Source organism: Zophobas morio, unplaced genomic scaffold (genome assembly GCF_036711695.1).
Source record: "Zophobas morio isolate AGI-343-1 ecotype UQ-CSIRO unplaced genomic scaffold, CSIRO_AGI_Zmor_V1 ptg000005l, whole genome shotgun sequence".
Taxonomy (NCBI): Eukaryota; Metazoa; Arthropoda; class Insecta; order Coleoptera; family Tenebrionidae; genus Zophobas; species Zophobas morio.
This window is the reverse complement of record NW_026972110.1, coordinates 11,109,254-11,131,971: the sequence shown is the minus strand read 5'-3', so window position 1 is coordinate 11,131,971 and position 22,718 is coordinate 11,109,254. Positions and strand designations below refer to the sequence as shown.

Sequence of the window (22,718 nt, the reverse complement as noted above, 5' to 3'; positions counted from 1 at the left end):
ATAATAAGTCTTTGTGACGAGGCGTATCCGAGATAAAAAAATATTTGTAGGTGTCAAAGCGTTTCACCAAGGAGTTCCGGAAAAAAATTTACGAACTCCATTTTAACAACCAATGTTGATTTTCTTTATTTATGTACTTACAAAAATTGTCTTCTTTGTTGTGTCTTGTTTTTCTGTTTTTTAAATGAAAGAGTTTATGGCATGACACTCGAACCGCTAGGAAAATACGAGAGTATTGTAATTATAGTGGAAACACTAACTTTGTCATTAGCAATGTTAATGTTTACTCCGTATTAGAAAATGTATTTTGACAAAAAATATTGACATAAAAAGTTACTTTATTCATAGTTGTACAAACATGAATTGTAGTAATAATGATTAGGTACCTTTACATCTAAATGTGGAATAAAACGGACGCGGTTATTACTCTAATTTGACAAAAATTAATCATTATGTCGACTGAAAAAAAAATGTTTAGAGCTGACCACTTGCTGCTTTCTGCAGTTAAATAGCATGTTTCTTTTACACAAATTTTTACCATGATACTATTTTGTTTCCTAAACAGAATTAATTATTTTGGAAAAATTTGTATGAAATTTGTCAATCTAAAATTTATTTTTAATGTTATTTAATTAATTACTTATGGGATTTAATACTCCTGTCATAAACTGTTTAAAAAAATATCAAAAAACAGTGATAGTTTGGAAATCAAAAGTTGTTTTCGCTTTGGACAAAACAGAAAGTTCTACGACCAAATTAATAATGTTCCTAAATTGACTTTATCTTCAATATGTCTTTCTGATATCCCGATTTTTATTAGACAGGTCGTCTCAGAAACGACCGGATAGATGGTAAAACCCTAACCAAATTCTGCCTAGGTAATGTTATTTAAATCTTATAAAATAACCCTCTCCCATACTTGTGGCTTATGAAGCCGCCTTGCTCTTTTACCCTTGACATCCAGATTTTTGAAAAATAAAACTATAGTTTAGGAAACAAAAATTCACCTTGCAAAATTGTATTATCAATAAACGAGAGGAACAGCAGTATAATGGTAAGAAATATTTAGTTGTCGGGTATCAAAAGTCACAAGATGTCACCAGACTCAAGCCATCCTTACTCATCAACGAAAATGAACGTAATTTTACGTGTAAAATGAAAGAAAGTAATCATCTATGCGGGTTTAAGTTTTATGTAAGTACGTAGTCCAAATAAAATACGTTGAATTTTGATTTCTAATATTACAAACAAGAACATACATATAAAATATATAAACTAAATACAAACATATATAATAATACACATAAACAAATATTAATCTGATGATTCAGATGAATCTCCATTATTTAAGCGATATTTTACTTATTCTTAAATTTTAAAAGCAACGCAAATTCTACCTTGTGCAGACAAGTACCTGTTAAATGTTCTCCGACAAATTTGGGCGAATTGGTGTGAACCATAAATGTTTATTACCATTGTATTACTGTCCGTCTCGTCATTGGCAATACAATTTTATGAGGTATATTTTCATTTCCTAAACTGTACTAAACCGAATACTCTGAAATCGTACGAACGTTTTAAAGGTTATCGTAAGCATGATAAATCGTTGATTAAAATTTATCCGTTTATCCCTCCTCCCCAATTGATGACGTCTTTCAAAATTTTACCGAGTAACTCCTACTTAAAATGTGCAAAATATTTATCTATCAACAGTGTGATGACAAAGGTTATGTTTTAGTGTGGCAAAAACTACGGTCGCCGAAATTCGTATTTCACCATTATATAAAAATTTTAATTTTTAAAACATGTTCTTGTTTAAATTTTTTAGGATTATTGCCTAATTTACCATACAATTACATTTTAGCCAAGTGGACACTAATACTGAAAAATAAGCAATTAGGTAAAAACAAATAGGGCTCAAATGAAAGCACTTTTGTGAAATGCGTTTATGTAAGAGTTTTATATGAAAGCCTATTTTTAAGAATGAAAAAATATTTGCCTTAAGATCCGCTATTTTGTTATAATACTTATAATATAACCATTACATAAACGCGCTACAAATTCAAAGAACCTCATTCTATTTTCCTTAAAAAAGATCTTTGCCCAGATTTTTTAAACCGAGACAAAACTGTCATATTCGGACATCATCCACAGTCTTTAATGCTGCAATAGGAGATAACCCTAGGTATGACAACTGATCACTTTGATTAAGTACAAACACTAAACTTCTAAAAAAGATTAAAACTTGAAGATAAAGATTTCAACAGACTTTCCCGTTTTAGGTAGCGTACTAATAAATAACTTAGACTATTGCGGGACTTAGTTAATCTTAAAAAGTCTGTTTTTATTAGCTATTAACTTCAAGAGATAAAAATACAAGAAACTGTTAGAATACTCAATTGTTTGAAGTAATCTTGTTCATTTCGATTTGGATTGAGACAAGTTGATTTAATTTGCGAGAGCGTATAATTTTATGGTCAATTTGTACAAGATAGTTTACGTGGTATTCCCATGCTAAAGTAGAATCTATGTAAGTACATAAATACATAATATTGATACCTATAGATTCTTGGTGATAGTTATTCCCATGTGGTTGAATTCGATGTAAGTCAATTTGCAACAAACCATTTACTGATTAATGTTTCTTGTTCTTGAGGTATATTTGTATTTTATTATATTGAAATAATAGATATACCTACCTATTTGTAATCAGCCAAAAGTACAAAAGTTGCCTCATTAAATGAGTGAAGCAAGTCGTGTTTAAGTGTACCAAAAAGAGCATCAATGTTATTATAAGTGAACCTTCCGGTGAGTTGACTGCTATAATAACTAGAACTTCAATCGTTCGATCGCATTGTCACTAGTTTTATAATGAGTACATGTAATGACATGCTTTCTGTATAAATGGATTTTACGATGAAAGCAGTGAAGGATTTGATTAAATCGAAACTTAATATAGGAAAATTGTGTAATTTTTAGTTAGGGTTTTAATTATTCGCGTATTGATATCATATGTCTCGGTGCTTCTGCACCAGCCTAAGCCCTAGCTCTTTTATTTTTTCTAATACGTACAATTGAAACATATTATTTATACTACTATATACTTTGAAAAAATAGTATTTAACGTTCATTTGTTTTTGTCTACGACATTCAACATTTTTTTAATTAAATTTCTGAATCCGTTGATGTATTATACTGTTCTATTTAGAAGCAAATTAAAAATTATTAAATTATTATTTTCGTGTAGAAGAAATTTAATTTTTAAATATACATAAATTCTTCTGTATATATATTAATATCAAGAAAAATTACAAAAAGAATCAAACTTGCTAAAATAACTTTTGGCATAAGTAGCTTGATTTGTATGTACGCAAATATTTGTGTTAGTATCGAGCGAACAACATAATTTGTAATCGGATCACCCTTGGTATTAAATACGTATGTCCACTCTGAAACAGTAGGTTTAATGCTGAATCTAAAGTTACCTCATACAAAGATTTTTGACAAAAGTAATTGTAATTGCTGTTAATAATTTCGTAAACCTATACCTAATACTAAAAATAGATACCCAAAAACTCTAATTTAAATGTACGTCAATTTATGAATCAAACTTCCTTGTAACATTAATTTTCTTGTTTTCCTAATCGTTAGTGCTTCCTGGAGAAACAACCTTTACAAACCTTTACTTTCAAAACTTTATTTGAGTATTTGCGTATTCACTCAAGAATGGCATTCCATTGAATCAGAAAACGTTTATGGTTGAATCGTGTTTTCAAAATGGACAGAAGGTAAACGATGTGTGGGTGTACTCGATTCAAGCGGCTTGGGAGGAATCTCGGGAAGAATTGCCCAACAACATCATCAAATATGGCCAACAAACCTAGTCTCTCCAGTGAAAGGAGGGAAGTAGCAGGTCGAAAGTTAAGAGAAATTCAGAAAATTTTGGAAATGTTAGACAGGTAATAGAGCAGAACCCTACAACATCCATACTAGACTCAGCACAAAAAATGGAATTACCGATGAAACGTAGAGCAATATTATGAAAGAATTTAGCATTGTTTCCTTATCGAGTAACATGTGTGCAAGATTTTTGAGAATGAGAAGTAAAGAAAATTTTATTTAAGTCATTTAGGAGGCTACGTTTTAAATTTCTAGACAACTTTGACGATTTGGAAAAATTTAAGAATAAGGACAATGCTTCCAAGTTTTGTCAGTTGGGTTATATTTGGAAATGTACAAAGTGTTTAATCACATCGAAGGATAGGTAATTAATTAAATTTTAATCACTAATTTTCTAATTCTTTACAGTCAAGTCAATATAAATCGTCATCACTTTGGTGCATTTATTCAAAATTACAGACAATGTTGAAAATGAAAAAAATTTGTACCTACACAATAAATATTATTATTCTTATTGATAATATTTATTGTTGCCTAGACGACTTTAAAACACTACTGCTTTAAAGGCCCGATTGCGCACGCATCTGCGTGTTTTAATCAAGGATTATGATATAGGTATAATAAAAAATACTTTATAATATTCTCGGTTGAAACTCGCCAATATAAAAGATTTAGCACTCTTTCCTTATCGAGTTACGAGAATGCGATGTTTCACTCAGGATTGACAATTTATTGTGAGTGGTTTTTGGACAAATTTAATAATGTTGTTTTTTTTTTACAAGTGAAACCTAGTTTCATTTGAGTGACTACATTAATTTTCTCAAAATATGAAAATACGAGTACGAAAATCCACATGTTTACTCTTTTATCCTCAAAAATTGGTGGTGGGGTTGCAATTTGTCAATGACGATAATAGTCGAATGATTAAGTGGCTTATTCATGTAATCCTCTTCAAGGTAACCCAACCGTTGCTAAATATCAGCCAGAAATATTAACAGATTTTAGAACCCAATTTCATGACGATGAAGTGGAAATGGGTTATTTTCAACAAGGCCGGGCTACAAGATATTCGGCTAGAATCACAGTAGCAATGTTACGAGAATTTTTTAACAACCCAATCCGTAGTCGAAATAGGGAAAGTATCTGGCCCCCAAGATCTTGTGATCTTACTCCTCCACACTATTTTTGTGGTCCTATTTATCAAAGAACACTATTTGTCGAACGCCTGTTAACAATTTGAAGAAATTAAGGTTGAGAATAACATAGACAATAATGAAGGGATGTTGAAGCATGTGATCTATGGAATTAAGCGAAGAGATCATTGATGCTTACAACAAAATGGGCGACATTTTGAGCATTTTGTGCAATTTCATTTTGTTTATTTAATAGAATCAATTAATCGTCTACTAATTTTCCTTGTAACTTATTTTATTAAATATCTTAGTAAAAAGTATTCGCCATTATTACTTCTATATCTGTGATTTTTTGACATTTATTAGGGTAGTTTAATCACCGACATGCTATATCCTTTCCGAGGATGATTTGATTACCAATTATGTAGCTCTCGCCCGTTAGATTACTAGCCAACCAATCTGCAGGCAAATCTTTTTTTTTCGATATGCTAAAGAGCGGATTTTAGGCTAACAAAAGTCAAAATGGGCCCCAAAATAGGCGATAAAAAGAGGTAATATTATAACAAGGCCTTCGCAAGAACCATGTGCTTAGGAGTATAGAAAACTCAGAATTTAGAACAAATTAGACAGAAAAAAGTAAAATAGGTCGAAAAAATGCAAAAAAAACACTCACGATTAGAAACAGGCAACTAGGCAAAAAAAGACTCAAACAAAAAGATATTCTCAGATACACATTAGCCTACACCAGGGACAATCACTTTATCATATTCTACAAAGCTTATTTTATTTTACTTAATGATAATGAAAAACCTCTGAGACCTGAATAATGAAAATTATTAATTTAACGGGTAAGCTTCGATTTAAACAAACTAGTGACGTCATCGAACTGTTGCAGTTCTGTTTGTCAAACAAATATCATTAGAAATTCAATCAAATCAGTGCAACAGTGGTTTAAAATCTAAACGTTTATCAACAGAAATACGTGTAGTAAAATAGTGGAATTACCCCAAGTCAAACTTTTTCTCTTTGTGTGAGACAAAAAAACACCAATTTTTCACTAGGTTGTAGAGTCTTATCTCAAATTTTGAAATTTGTCTTTCGTCCCAGTCAAAAATGAAGCGATTTAAAGACCAAACAAAACAAATAAGTTTAAATCTGTTAGACTATCTTGATAGAAACCAAAACGTTTTAGAATTTAAGAAAAAAAGGATGACAGAACTGACCGCAGAAATGTTGGAAATTTCGGAAAGATCTGTCTACAAGCTACAAAAAAGTCCAGGTTTAAATGACTTTGAATAGAAGAAAAATCAATCCTGTAGATTTAATGTCAATCCGGGAGATTATCTATAAAATGGTAGTTTCTAAAAAATACATTACTATTAAATTGCTGCACGATCGAGTAATGAAAGATATTCATGATTTTAACGTTGGTCCTAGATCGTTAACCAACTGGATAAGCAAAATTGGTTTCGAGTTTGAAAAAAATAGTAACAGATTATTTTTGCTAGAATGGTCTTCAGTTCAATTAAAAAGAACAAAATTTTTACGTGAATATCACTAACACAAAGGAAAACATTATATGAACCTCTTTTTCTTGATGAAACGTGGGTATTTAGTAAGGGTAGCATATGCAAAAAGACATGGCAAGACGGTTCAATAAACACTGCTATTAAAAAAAATGGACAAGGGTGCAGATACATTGTGGTTCACGCTGGAAATTAAAACGGTTTCATTGAAGGAGCTTCTTTAATTTTTAAAGTTAATAGAGAATCAGGAGATTTCCATGATAACATAAACCTGGAAAATTTTGAAAAATGGTTCAAAGGACAGTTGATACCAAGTTTGCGGTAACCTTCTCTTATGGTAATAGATCACGTAAGTTATCATAGTAGACTTGACGTGTCAATTTAAGCTTCATAGGTATCCATATGTTGTAAAAAAACTTTACTTTATTTGTTGGAAGAAATTCGTCGAAAAAGTTGGACAAAGACAAAAATGATATTTAAATAAAAAATGGGATTGATTATTATCCACCGAAGACTATGAAAGACAAAATCTGGGGAATACTGGCTAACAAACAACCCCAAAAACGTTATCATGTAGATTTATACGCCCAACATCATGGGCACTAGGTATTGAAGCTGCCACCTTACCACTGTCATTTCAACGCTATTGAAATGGCATGGTCAGAAGTTAAAAGAAATTATGATACGATCATTCCAAGAACCAGCTCTTCCGCTAATGATGTTTGTGCAACTTGGCAAATTATGATTGATCAAGTTCCGGCTGTGCATTGGAACAATTACGTTAAACCTACTGATAAAATAATAAATTGTGCTTTGGAAAATGAAAACATTTTAGATATTTCAGAACAGAATGAAATTATTATTAATGTTAATAATTAGGATGATAGTGAGAGTGGAAGTGAGGATGATAACAGTAGCCTTAAACTTGAAACTTTTTCTTATGAAAGCTTCCCTTTTTTCGTTTTTTAATGAAATTCAATTAATTAAGTCATTAAATGGTTCAGTTTATGAAGAAGAAAAGTCAAAATTCACCATTTTTATAGTTGATGGGTTTAACATAATAGCAGAATATAATAGTTTTTCATGGTGTACTGTATTCATTCAAAATAAAGTTGTTGTATGAAATATAACAATTGGAAGCAGAGGACGTACGCTACTAACTAATGAATCTCCCAACTTAAAAATCCGATTTACAAAAAATTTCTCATATTAACTTTCCTTTTTTAGTATCTGTACTTTTCAATAATTATTGTGAATTTGATACTTAGATTTATACATAGCAACATATTCGTAACATAAGAAATTACTATGAAAGGTTACTAAATACATACTATACACGACTATACCAGAAGAAGTAGTTATATGGTATCATGGAAACTAATAATTTTTAACTTGAACTAAATTATTTCAAAAATAATGTTTTTAACAATAATTTAAAATACTGTCTAGGAATCGAAATATGTAAAATTGCAAAACTGATATTAACAATTGCAACATTATTACTTGTAATAATTAGTAACTGTTTCATTCTGAGCACTAATACAACTTAACGATATTTTTCAAACTAAAAAGAAAAAACTTGTAAATATCAACACTTTCGTTCAGGTATTTTTTCTAGTCGACCCTATTAACATTGTATCACACTTCTTATAAGTAGTGATAAAAATTTAAGTGTAAAGTTTCAAAGACTTCCAGTTCTTAGTTCTTAGGCTATGTATCTCTCTCGATTCACTGTTTTTTTATGATAGGTTTTGGTATGTAAATCATACTGTTTTGTAAATTGTATTAAAACTTGCTGCCCTAAATTATTTAGTATACTATTCTACATGTACAAATCGATCCTCACATAATGAGTTACCTTCAGAGCTTCCTCGTGAGAGATTCCAGTAAATGGTGTTCCGTTAACTTCTAATATCGAGTCCCCCGGCCTCAGTCCTGCACGTTCCGCCACGCTGCCTTCCTCCACCCTCGAAATGTAGACTCCCACGCCTAATTAAAATTGAAATACTGTATTAATCACAAGTAAATTCCTTCGAAATTTGATAAGGAATGCTCTAGCCGCAAATCAAGCCAAGATTAAATCCTTTGTAGCAGCGTGAGAGCATTCCCAGAGAATAAACCTAATAAACTGCAGTAAAAAATAATGGAAAAACTATTTTAACCACCCTGTGCAGGAATAAATATACAAAAATGTGTGCACGCGATATAAGTATTCATTTGAAATTCAAAGCAGATAGATGCTAATCCGGTTCATACCAGAAACCACTAAATTAAGTGTGTTTGTTCTATTTCGATAATTATTACTGCAGTACTCCTGATTCATTGTAATGCTTTTCCTAACATGTCACTGCGTTCATATCAAGAAACCCAACATTTCAACAAACACGAAAGTTCGCCTATCCAATTTCCATTTCAATCATTTGAATTTTAAATTAAACTTGCTATCAACGTGTTAATATGAACATCGGCGCTATCTTTTTGCAGTTCAGTTTTGAATTATAGGAAAGAATAAGTGCCTTCTCCGCGTAAAATGAGCTACGCTCTTTCAACATTTGGAAGCTGTGCAGAATGTATCTATTCAGATGCAAATTGCCCAAGTAATGCCTCCGAATTTCGATAGCTTCTGCCGCTTTTAGAATGTCTTAGTGCCATTTGTGCCAAGAGACGAACTTTGAAGTGCATGCAAGCTTTTCAAAGTGCAGCTGAGTTAATAAGTCGAGGTGCTAATAAATTCATTTCTGTTGCCAACGCCAAAACTAATTAAACTTGGAAACAAACGAACAGTTTATTGACGTCGGCACCAACCACTGAAATACGTAGATAAAGAATTTAATCACAAGCATAATATGCAGAGCTGCCTGTCTTAGACAAGGGTTTAACGATTTTCACCCTTTTCGCCACATACATAAGTACTTTTCAAAATGTTATGATTTTAAAAAATAATATTATCTTCAAGAGATCGTTAAAGGTGGTGTTATTATTGTAACAAAATAATAAATAGAGAGATAATTATATGTTTACAGCTAGATATCAACAACAAAAATCATGAAACATGAAGTTTGACTCATTCTAAATCTGTGATTAATTTTTCACCAGCACGTAACGTTTTCCAGGTGACAGAGCTATATTCAGGATGCCTTAGCGAAAATTACAATGGGAAAATGTACTGCAGTAGAGCTTTTTTCTAATAAAAACCATTCCCAGGGTTGGATAAAAAATATGCAATCTTGTATATAGGGTGATTTCGAACTATATGCAATAATTGTAACCACGGCATGACGTATCGTACTAATGTGGAAATATAGAAAAAACAAATTAAAAATATAAACAATAAATGTTGAAAACATTGTCCTTGACTAGCAATACAGGCTTCAACACGTCGCACGGTTTACATTAGAACTGTTTATTTGGTCATCTTCTCAATCGTAATATCTCTTTATTAATATTCTTTTTATTAAAAATGAGTTTAAATCCTTACAGTGTGTACAATGGAAGCGTTTTCGGTGTTTCTAAGGCATCAGTTTTTTATAGAAAAATCTATTTTTAAAGTTCTATCTAGCTCTCTATACCAATCAAGTTCCCATTATTTTTCAAATAATGTGTTACTAGCATTCAAAAGCTGCTTTGCCCGCTGTATTTTTGACAGTTTTGACATATAAATATTACACTGTAAAAATACTTTCTTATTGCTCTCCTAGGTAATAAAACAACACCACTGTCCAAATTTTCTATTTCTGGCCTTGTATTCATTTAAATTATTTCTACCAGATCAACCATATAAACACTTTTATCTTTTCAACCTTAAAACTTTCATCCCCGATTTTACATTCTTAGGGGATGAATATGGAAACATTATGAAATACGTACCTCATTATTTATACAGGGTGAATCACCAACCCTTCGGTGCTCGATATGTCATTAGTTATTATTAGAGATACAATAAAGAGTCACGAACCAAAGTTGTACTGTTCTTTAAGGACTGTACTCTAAAAATATTTTTAACTATACAGAGTGTTTTGATTTTCAGGTATAACACACAAATTAGTTTATTCTAATGTTTAAACAACCTATATGTTTCGACATATTCTCACTAGCAGACTTCGGCATCGCGGAAGTGATGCTCATTGCCGTCCGGTCGCCAGAGCTATTACAGTCGTGGCCTACAACTTCAGGAATTCTTAATAGCAATTACTACTTTTTCTAGGTTTTCCTCAGTTATACGTTTCCTGATAAATGTTAAAATGCTTTAAAAATTAAAAATGACTATTTAACATCACAATTTTCGTGATGACCCTGAATTCCATCAGACGCCACTGAGGTTGAGACTGCACAGTCGGCCAGGCAAATGTATCGCCTGACGTCGCGCCGTCATTTTTAATATTTGTCTGATTGATTCCCCATCACTTCGGCTGTGCCTAACTCTGCTCATTAGTGTTTTCCTAGGCTTTATAACTACATTTATTTTTGAAATTCCGATGCCACGTTGCCACGTTATTCCAATTTCCTTAAAACTTTTGAACAATGGCAGGGTTCACAAAAAATTCCAATAGGCTTACTTTTGAAGTATGTCTTACAATATTTTGTGCAAGAATAAATATAGGTACTTGCTTTGTTGTGGTATCAACTAAAAAAAAAAAAATATACAGGGTGTTAAAAAAATCTAAAACTTTACAATTTTCAAATATTGATATTTCAGTTTTTTCAAATAGAACATCCTATATTTTATTACTGTATCTTTTATTTTTTGTCCTCATTTTTCTAATGTGGCGATATATCTCTTAACAAAGTAAAAAATTGGAGTGACTATAAACTCTAAATATAGAAAATATTAAAAAAACAACAAAAAATAGAATAAGATGCGGAAATAGAATATAAGTTATTGTATTTGAAAAAAACTGAAACATCGATATTGGAAAATTGTAATAATTAAAGATTTTTTTTTAAACATTCTGTCTAAGAAAATTTCATTTCAGTTATATATACCTCAACAAAGCGAGCACTTTTATTTATTTCTCTTCTATTGCTAAAAAATTTCGAGAAAATTGACATAACGTGTCAACATATATAGGATGTTTCATTTAAAAAAAAATGTTTTGTGTTACGCCTTATAAACAAAGCACTCTGTACAGTTAAAAATAATTTTATAATATGTATAGTACTCAAAGGATCGTACTATTTTGGTCTTTGACTTTTTCTGTTATTTCTAACAATTAATGATATATCAGCAACCCGCGCTTTCAAACAAATAAAGTTCAACCCCTAATTCACACCCTTAGGGGTAGGATTTTCAAAAATTCGTTATTATTCCTCAACTAGCTCATAAAAAAAATCTACTGTTAATCATTTATAGTAATTCAACCAAATCAACCATATCATTTTTATCCTTTCACTTTTGATCCCCGATTTTACAACCTTAGGGGATGAATACTGAAAAATTATCAAATACTTGTTTCATTATGTATATATTGTAGAGTATTTGTACACCGCTTCAAGCAAATAACGTTCACCCTCTAATTCACACTCTTAGGTGAGAGGTGGAATTTTCAAAAATCTACTGTTAAAATTTCGTGTTTCTGGCTTGAGTAGTTTCGGCCCTTTGTTGATGAATCAATCAATCAGGAGTTCTTTCTTTATTATATTAGTATAGATAGAAATTGTTCCATTTTTTCCGTTTTACAATTTGTTTACTAAATGTCTTTATTTTTGTTCTTGTTACCGAAATCTAGAATAACTTTCAGGCTTGTCTATAACAAAATTTTGAGTTGAAAATTCAACGATCAAAAAGAAACTTTCAAACTCCACGGCTGTCCTTGATCCTATTTTTATTGCTCTCTCGATAAAACTAGTAAATAGTTGATGGTATTTTTTTTGAGAATGTATTCATTATAACCTCGCTCTTTTTAACATATGTTTTATTGACAAAATACGATCAACAAGTAACTCAAGGATTTCTGCTCAGACACAAAAAGTTCTTCAGACACATCCTGTTGTAAAGGACAAATGGAATGTGAGAAAGATTCTTCAGTTAAAAGAAATTTACATTAACTTGAAAATTTTGTTCAAGACAGTTCAATTTAATAGATGGCAAAATTTTGCCTCACTTAAGTATTTAGAATGGTTACTGTCCTGTTGAACATTATATTAAGCGTAACTGAAGGTCAAGGAAAGGATATAAACTATGAAAAACAACGTGTGTTATTGATCCCACGAAGATACTCCTTCCATTTTTACACATAAAACTTGAACAGAAGCCACGAACAAAACCAGCTCGAAAGCTATTGAAAAATTATATTTTATAGCAACTCAGACGGCTAAGAACAGAGAGTTTGGGAAACTTTTAAAACGGTCTTCCTAAATGAAAACATGTTATTGAAATCGGTAAACTTTTTGACATAATAACACGTGATTTTTGCATTTTCCAGACGGCTCAGTTAAATCTTTTGACAAACAGTATGTACCAGAAAAAAATCTTAAAATCAGATTCAATTTAAATTAAAAATTTTCGCTTTTATTTTTGTAAATAAAAAAAAATTCCTACACCAATTACGAAAGTAACAACAAAATAAATTCCATTTTTAAACCCATAGCCGAAACGCATTGTTAACCACTTTAATCATATAGCAGGGTCTTTCAGGAACGGTAGAAAAATTGCCCGTTCAGTTGAAAAATGTTTACGAATGTATTCCTTGAAAACTTTTTGAATTAATAATTATTCAAGATGTTAAGTTCTGTGACTAAAACTAATATCAGACAGGCAAAATTTCCTTGATTTGATTAATATTTTCTAATACACGGTTAACCGATAAATTAAGCTGTTTAAGAGTTAATTTATTAAATTCGTTCGCTAACTACTTCAAAGCAGGAAAAAATAATGAATTATTAAGGCAATTATTAAACATATCGATTTTCTTAATGGACAATTAATTGACGCGAAACCTTCATGCGCCCATTATACCAACTTAAATTTGTAGTGTAATAACGATTCAATTAAAAATCGAAACAATAATTTCAAACTTTGCCATATTTAAATTTATTTAAATACCTAAGTATCATTTTTATCTATCTGCCTAACCTCTAAATATTTCGATGATCAACAATTGTTGCTTGAAATTGATAAAATTTTCACCTGAAATTACTTCCCGTAGCCAAAATTTACAAATTGCCAACTCAAGCAGTATTTGTTGACCACGCTGTAGTTTTGTTTTTCGTGGAAAACGGTTCAAAGAACGTGTTCGTGTTTGACTAAACCAATTATTGTTACGAACATAAAACATGACATAGCCAAAGTAGAAATCTAACCTGAGTCTTTTCCTCCTTTGACGCAAATTCCAAACCCATGCGTGCCATCCTGGGGGTCCCTAACCATGGTAACAGTCCTAGTCGACAGTTCGTGTATGCTTGGCCCATAAGGAGGCCGATAATTAATTTGGTGGGTTGTGGAAGGAGGACTACTAGCTGGAGACCTTCGCGGCCTTTCCGGATTTAATTTAGTATTCGACTGATTATTGCTACCAAATAAACGAAGAACTTGCTCTGGAGATATTGGCCGCTTCTTGTTGTTACTTGGTGTTGCTCTACTTGCAGTGCTGAAGTTAGGATTCGATCCCAAATACGTACCTACAAGGAGAAATAAAAGTTACAAAAAAAAGTGAAATAGTAATCGGATAAAAATATATTTCATTATCTCTGATAAATGTAACTGAGAGTAAAAATACCACTTGTAATAAATTAGTCATGTAAATACTGTGGGAACTCTTTTTGTGTTGTAGTTATTGATTGAATGAAAACTATCGAAATATATCTAGACCAGCTAAATTTGGCGGAGGCGCCGGGTTTCCAATAGTGTCTGGAAAGTTTATCTTGAACGTCGCCTTGTTTTTTTCGTCAACTATAACCAGTATAAACATTTAAAGCTTTCTAATAAACATCAAATTAAGTTGCAATGCAAAATATTTTAAAGGAAAAAATACATTCACCAAACTTAGTTATTTAATATGACAGTAATATAACATACTATAATAATAGCAGTTATTTATTAAACAAATAGGGAAATTTTTACTAAAATCCTGTAAATCAATCTAATGTCAACGTAATGGTGAAAATTTTATTAAAAACAAATTAATGTCGCAAAACTAAACTCCAAACCGAATTCGAACGTGGAGTTCCAATTCAAACCAGTCGGATAGCGGTCGTGGCCCGCCTATTAGACGTCGGTTTATTGAGTCGATGAAGTTAAAGCAACATGCTTTAGAATTAAACCTTGGATAGGTTAGCGCTTAAACACAAGCAAGTAGGTTAAACAGCAGGACAACGAAATTCTCACTTACTAGTGAACAAACCAATTTAGATGCAGAGAACGATTAAATAAATATTACCTTCTTTATAAGTAGCAGTATAATGGTACATTATTCATCGAGCTTAAAATGATGGCTATTACTCATCAAGATGGAGTTCAACGCAGTACAATTGAGTAGAAGCCATTACACTCACGTAAAATACTACGACTACTACGAGTAAGGATAGCAGTAACAATCGTTATTTTATCTTTATTTGATTAAAATTGTTATATACTGACTGCGCCAGAGTTAAACAGTAGATGGTAGTGTAAGACAAGATTTTAGCTACGAAACTAAGTACTTTATTTTTAATACTTATTTTTGTCGGATGCTACGTCAGAAATGACGATTTAAAAATATTGTCGTGTCGGCCGGGTTTCGCGTTTGAAATTGTTTCCAACATTAAATAATAATAATCATCCCCGCATTGTTAATGGTCTAACTTTCGTTGATAAATCAGCAGGATATGCGGTGATAATATTTTCAGAAAAGGAATTAACTTTTCCTACCGCTCCATAAATCGTATATAATTATTTTTGTAATGATTTTTGACTTTTAGAATAACAGTTCTGAAGTTGAATTTTTTGCTATGAACATGAGTACTCTATGGAGAGTATTAATATGATTCATTGGTTTGTCTGTCGAGATCTCTTTTTCATAATAGTTATTGTCAAATTACAGTGCTTGTACCACTGTACACCATTCCAACAAGCTACTACGGATTACTTTTTATTTTTTGTAGACTTGCTATATTGATCCAACCTTTTGCTCTGAAAAAATGTGACATCCTTATTTAACTATTATTTCTCAGTTCAGTTCCACCAAACTTAACAAACTAACAAAATATTTAAGAGAAACTCTCTCCTGATGATTGGGGATTGTAACATGTACGTTGTTTTCACCGCGCTGGTGAGCTTGAAGTAGTTCAATTCTTCGGTTGTCAAGTTTGAAATATTCGACTGCCTTCACATATCGCTTCGACCACTTCTCTATTGCACTAATATTTAGTACAAGACATTTTATCAGTAACCTTTCACGAAAAGGTTCTCTTTTCTGATAAATATATTGAATGGCTCAAGATATTATTAGATGAACCACTGTGGAATGCAATACGTTCTCAAAAATTTGTGATGTAATAACGACGAAACTCCTTTGAGCCCTTTTATACAATTCTGTCTAAATAACTATTCCGCTATACTATTTTTTCTACCGCGCACGTTTTTTCGCAAATATTTAATTGAAATTTGCGTTTTTTTAAATCTGGGGAATTTTGTCGTGGTTGTCGATGGGTCGGTCTGACACGTACCACGAAATATTTGAAGTTCGAATTTTCACAATAACAACTGTAATTCGGATCAATTCGAGTTAAAATTGGTTAAAATGTCTTGTGAAGAAGTTAGTGAAGTCCTTACGCCTCCCGAAATACGGGAAATTTTAATTTGACATTTGCCACTGACATTTCTCGTCATGGCTACCAATCTTACGGATCTAAATTACACCAGATCTATTTCAGAACCCCTTTCCGGTATTAAGGAACCGCTATGACGTCATTTGGGTGCTTTAATAGCTTTATTAGAAAATCACAAAACGTGCGCGGTAGAAGAATAAGTTTAACATCTCTAAAAACACATCATTTCATTAAAAGCATCTGATTCATTGTAAACATTAACTTTTACTGCCCTATGTACAGATAATTAGAAAGTTCAACTAGCATCTACATTTTCTTCATCAGACAAGCAGTTACGTCTAAATATTGGGAGTGACAGTTAAATTAGTAATTTCTAACAACAACAAGTATGTTCCCAATATCCCAATTAAGTCTTTAAGTGGTTTTAAGACAACTTGCTCTTAAATGACTATGCAAACTGTCCCCCTTAAAATTCCGCCTCCTTATGTCTTAAGAAGTGAATGACTACCACCATTTTGCAACAGTAGGAATATACACCAAAATAACTGCTTTTTAAGCAGATCTTGTTAATTATAAAACAAAGTGTACTATTTAAAAAACTATAGATTTCCGTCCTGATGTCACCGCCATATGTGCATCATATATACAGTTATGCAGTGTACTAAACTGAGCTATCCCTTTCAAGTTAAAAACAATTATGTTTACAGAATTTCAATATCTCTATATACTCTCAAGATATAATGCGGCGGAGTTTTAACCGGAACATCTTGTGTATAGCAATTAACTGCTTTAAGATATGAAGATTTTTCTTCAATAGCTTATTTGATACCAAACCACAAAATAAGAACTCAGATAGTTAGACCGGGTGTCTGGCGGATTAACTCTCCGCTACGCTCTTAATAATCAAATGTTGAGTCTGGGAGAAATAGTAAAAAAAATCCTTCTCACATTTTGATGGAGTTATAATGATTTTAAAATTGGTGCTTCTGCTACGCTTAACAACTAAACAACTCATTCATTATCACAATAACTAATAATAAAACTTTTAGTTAATATTTTTCTCGCCCATACCATATTTAATTACCATTTCAGTTAGAATGGTAATTATAAAAAAAAAAGATATGGTTGTGTTGTTTTTGTAATAATTTGATAAAATTCCATTTGACAACAATCTTTGATATAAAGCGAAGGAATTTTTTATTATTTTTTGGGACTCCCGAAACCCCCGTATAACGTACTGAAGAATTAATCCGCCATTTTCCACGCGGTATAGTGGAGCTTCTAGACCAGGTCAAATGAGGTCAAATTGATCCAGCAGCCCCATTACTTTTTATCGATCGATCGACCTCTGAGGTTCGTCAGCATCTTGTCCTCTGTTGAGCTGACCTCGGTCGGGTTCGGGTAGTGTCGTGCAGAGCGATCATTGACCCTTGATTCGGGTAGTGTCGTGTCGGCACGTGTCGGGGACAGTCGTAGCGTTTGTCACTGTCTTGTCCTCGGACGATCCCGATACGTGCCGAGCACGAAAATACCCGAACCCGGCTTGGTTTTTCAACCACAGTTGAAATTCCGATTCGACGTTAAAGTTTGTCCAGAATTATAAATAAGAATTTTATGGACTCCCAACGTTAATTCGTTTTACAGCCCAGGCGTCAATTCTTTTTGTACAGGTAAAGAGCATGTCAAGGGAAAGCCGATGTTTTCTGTACCTGAGTTCGTCCCGCTCTTCAGCTGTACAATAAAATTGACAACAGGGCTGTAAAACGAATTAACTTTGAGAGTCTATAAAATTCTTATAATTCTAGACAAACTTTACCACGTTATTTCAATTTTCTTGAAATTTTTAGCGAATGTATAAATGAAATTGAATTTTCATCTGTAGAGTGTTTAAAAAAATTAATTACTTATTAAATTTTTCAAAGATCAATATTTCAGTTTTTTGAAATAGAACAACCTGTATCTTATTACTGTATCTTATTCTACTTTTGTTCCCTTTCTTTTTACTCCCCGAGCGTAAACTAAGGAAGTATAGTAATCGAGTCCATCGGACGAATGACCACTTTTATGTTTTCCTGACGTTTCATGACTAAAAAATTAAATTACGAAAAAAGTAGTCTCTCATTTCCGTTTGTCTGTCTGTCTGTCTGTCTGTCTCATGTCGGTATCCATTTTTATTATACATATTCAGAACATTTTGTTCGGTTCTGGCTTAATTAGTAATTATATTTTAGACTTCAATTATTTTTCTCTTTTACCGACAATTTTTGTGTTGGTAAAATGTAATTTTACCCAACTTTATGTCATTTTTACCCATATTTTTTATAACCATGGAAACCGAAGTAGAAGTACAAATGGAAATATTTACTCTAAAATTTTTCATATTTGCTTTCCGACTTGGTGGGAAGCAAACTAGATGTTGCTTTTGAAGCTTCCAAGGCTACCTTATCTAGTGAAAACGCGTTTTCATAAAAAGTTTGACGTGGAAAATAATAAACAATGATTGCTACGTAAAATCCACAGTCAACTACAGCATTGAAAGGTTGCGGCATTTTATTATTTTTAAATATTAAAAAAAAAACGATAAAAGCATAAAATAAAATTTTGTATTCCACTCGAAGGGAAACGAAAATTTACCTTCTTGTAGAATAAATAACTACTAATCTTCTGTTCTGAGGAGACAAATTCATTCAAATCAAACTAATTTCAACGTGACATTGTTTCGATGCATAAACAGTAAACACTTGAGCTTCAGACTACTATTACCTAGTGCTGAAGGACATTTTATCCCGTTAATTGTGTGCTTTAAATATATTTTACATTGTCCTTACGGCACAGGGGCTACGGGGGTATTATTTATGCCACTAGTTTTTACTTTACAGAGATTATCACAAAAGGAAAATCGTAAAATCTAAATTATTTTTTTTTAAAGCTGTATCTGTCGAATTATACTTCAATGGTGAGGAAAGTTCTGTCGAAATAGCCTTCGACCAATTTTTTGTAAAGTGTTTTCTATATTTAAAGTTTTTTTAAGATGCACGTCAAGATATTAGAAAAATAAGAACAAAAAATAGAGTAAGATACAGTAATAAAATGGAGTGCATGCTTTTTGATTTGAAAACTGAAACATCAACTCCATTCTTGACTTTTTTACTATTTCTAATAATAATTAATGAGGTCGAGGACCATGCACTTAGTTTAGTGACTCACCCTGTATATTGAATTAACCATAAACTCAAAATATTTTATTACATATTTTTAATCCGAGCCTATTAATTAAAATACTGACAAAATATAAACTCTACTCGCCGTTTTATTTACATGTACAAACTGATCCTGGGTAATAAACGTTAAATATTTATTTAAATTACACATGGGCAAAATTTTAAGCTCCAATCTATTTGTGTAAATAATACAACCAAAATTAGCTCCCAACATTCTTTGCAACATAATTATTAATGAATAATGTGAAAAACATAAAAGTGTTTATCTTCAATTTCAACAATATTTTTATATTTGAAAAGGTTAAAATGTAGAGTAAATTAATTTAAAAATAATTACAATTGAACGAATAACGAAAAACACATAAATTGGAATTAAAATATATGTACCATACGTACTTACTACAAAAATTGTGTGTAGAAGATAAGATAGTGTATTTAATGTGTCTTTTTTTTTCCTATTACTTAGTTGCCCTTTTCTGTTGGATTCAAGTATATTATTATAAGGAGATACGCCAAATTTTGCTCTGATTTAAAATTACGTAGTCACAACACTTAGTTTCAAGCAATACCATATTTGCTAGAAACAAAAATTATTTAAAATGAAATATGTGATTTATATTGGCATGCTGATTGCACTGTTTCTTTTGTGATAAAATATTTAATTAACAGTTCATCAGTTCCTTTGTTATTTTAAAATGAATTTGAAAACCATCACTGGAAAATATAAAAAAATGTTTTGCATTCAGCTTTGCTGAAACATGCAGAGTTAAATATAACTCCATTCTCCATAACGGATAATACGGATGCCGCTATAAAGAACCACTACTCAGTTCGTTCGATTTTTTTGCCGTTCGCAATCTAAAAAACCTCATTGCACTTTCCGGTTATATGCTAGCTTTACCTCTTTATATCGCAAACTCATTTTTTGTAATGAAATCCAGAAAAGCTTCAGATATTTTATACGCGCCAGCAATCCAGATAATAATAGAAAATTCTTCAAGAGTATTGGATGTGGCTTACAAGTTTTCGTTGGAGCTGATGTTTTTCAATAAGCAACAACAAATTGGTAGTTCAGCGAACACTTGAAAGAAGGAGTTAGTAAGATTTGAAAGATGTAGTCAACAGCAACATCGTTACAATAATTGTAGATTAAGATTCAATTTTTAACAACACTGTTTGATTGTTGATTTTTTTCCTTCAAATCAACGTTACATATCTACATTTTTTTTATTTACTGCTTCCTAAATTCATTAATTCGAACATATTTCCGTAATTAGGGTAAACCATATTTGATATATTTTACTGTTTATAACAAATCCGCAAACAGAACTGGAACCGGAAACGAAGCCATATGAACAAATTGACCAGCGCAATTTCCTGAACTCGTTTATAACTCAACGTCATTGTCACCGCAATTTTAGAAACTATCAAAGGGCCACTTAACAGTTGACCAATTTTCATCTCCTGGAATGAAAGCAACCAATCACGGCTAGAATATTTTCGGTATGTATGAAAACGATACCGGTAAATTTTTTAATCGATTCCATTTACTATCTCAAGAGCACACCAAGGTAAAGTAACAATTTTAAGTTGATAAATTATGCTTTACAATATCATGGTAATGAAAAATGCAAAGCATTGGTTTTTGAATGATATTACAGCACCCGGAGTATAGCTCGACACATGCTGTACATCAGCTTCGAGTGAATACATGTGTAATATACTGAAAGAAAAATATTCAGTGAATGATCACGTAACCAGTTCAGTAAGAAGATAGATATATTTTCCCGTTGTAGCAATGGTATGATCGGCAAGATGATGTCATAACCGATGCGTAAACAAGCAGAAATTTTACATGATTGATTTTCTGCTGTAATTCGATACAAAAATATAATAGTTGATATAAAATTTTAGTTCACAAACGATGTTGTAAATAAATCGAGGTTACATGATAAAATATTGTGTCTAGAGATTTAGTAAAATGAGTCCTGCTTTAATGAAATTAGTGCTGTCAGCAATAAAAGGAACATTCACATCAATAGAAATGTTCTCGATGTCGTTTACATAAATAAGGAATAATATTGGGTCCAAGACTAATCTTTATCTCCCATCCATTCAATTACGACTGAGACAGGTCTCTGAACGACTTCAATAACTCACCCGTTATGTTGTCATTTCTTAAATATATTTGAATACTAATTCTAAATTACGTTTTACTTTGAGTAACAACTCGTTTACAATATTTGTAGTGTTCAGCCACCTACATCTGCAAATGACAACGTCAAGGTATAAATACTTCCTGCACACGCCTGAACAATAGTAACCAGCATACACACGGTTAAAAGTGGATTTGTATGAATAATAATCTTTTCATTCAGTGTTGATTTTTTTTTAAATATGTGCAATAGTAATGTCTTTGTTACTAAACCACCTTTAAACTCTTTTCTAAAGAAAAATGTCTATAATACAAAATTCTCAACAAGCTTCTGTTGTTAATTATATACAAAAGCATACAATTTTGTTAAATATAGAACTGCATACAAGCTACTGGTCGCAGCACGGTTCACTTTACTTTCCTGGAAAAACATCAATCTCAATTTGTAGTGAATTGCACTCCGTCATTTGTTGTAGTCGTTCTTTTACTACTTTAAAGGATTAGTAGATGTGGATATCGTACTTTTCTAGCTTAATACAAAATAAGGATGGATGCACTAGAAACAGCAACGTCAGTAAATTAAATAAAGAAAGTTAGTTTTCAATGAGTTATATACAGTTTTTGTTAGAGTTAGTTAAAGATAATTGGGAAAAATTCTATTGTAAAAAAAGGCGGCATAGATAAATTTAGATATTGGTACAGAAGTAATTTTGAATACAAAACGTCTAGACAAAAATACATTTTGAAATGAAAGTGGTTAGAATAATTATAACTACATAAGACATATGTAAATAGATATGTAGATTGAAAGAATAAACTAACAGGCAAAGTTTCGCTTTAAACAAAATAAAAACTACTAAAAAAAATGAAAAAGTAACATTTTCGAAAAATTGTATTATATGTATTGTAGTGAATGTACGTTTGTAAAGACTTTTCTAAAATATTACAGACGAACAAAATTTATTTTGGACAACTTTGATAGGTTCACTGTCAACAAAAGATGAATTGAGTGACTTTTATAACATAGAATATTTGAAAT

The 22,718-nt window shown here is 31.6% G+C and overlaps 1 protein-coding gene across 4 annotated transcripts in view; it reads right to left on the bottom strand.

Moving 5' to 3' along the window:
* Window positions 1-22,718, bottom strand: part of Dysc (dyschronic) — a 221,896-nt gene that overhangs the window by 142,521 nt on the left and 56,657 nt on the right. For 3 of the 4 annotated variants that reach the window (XM_064047100.1, XM_064047102.1, XM_064047103.1), the window contains exons 3-4: window positions 13,859-14,176; window positions 8,406-8,548 (exon numbers count right to left, since the gene is read on the bottom strand). In XM_064047100.1, the coding sequence (XP_063903170.1) occupies window positions 8,406-8,548; window positions 13,859-14,176 (461 nt within the window). The remainder of the gene's footprint in view (window positions 1-8,405; window positions 8,549-13,858; window positions 14,177-22,718) is intronic. The other variant, XM_064047101.1, reaches the window with a different exon arrangement.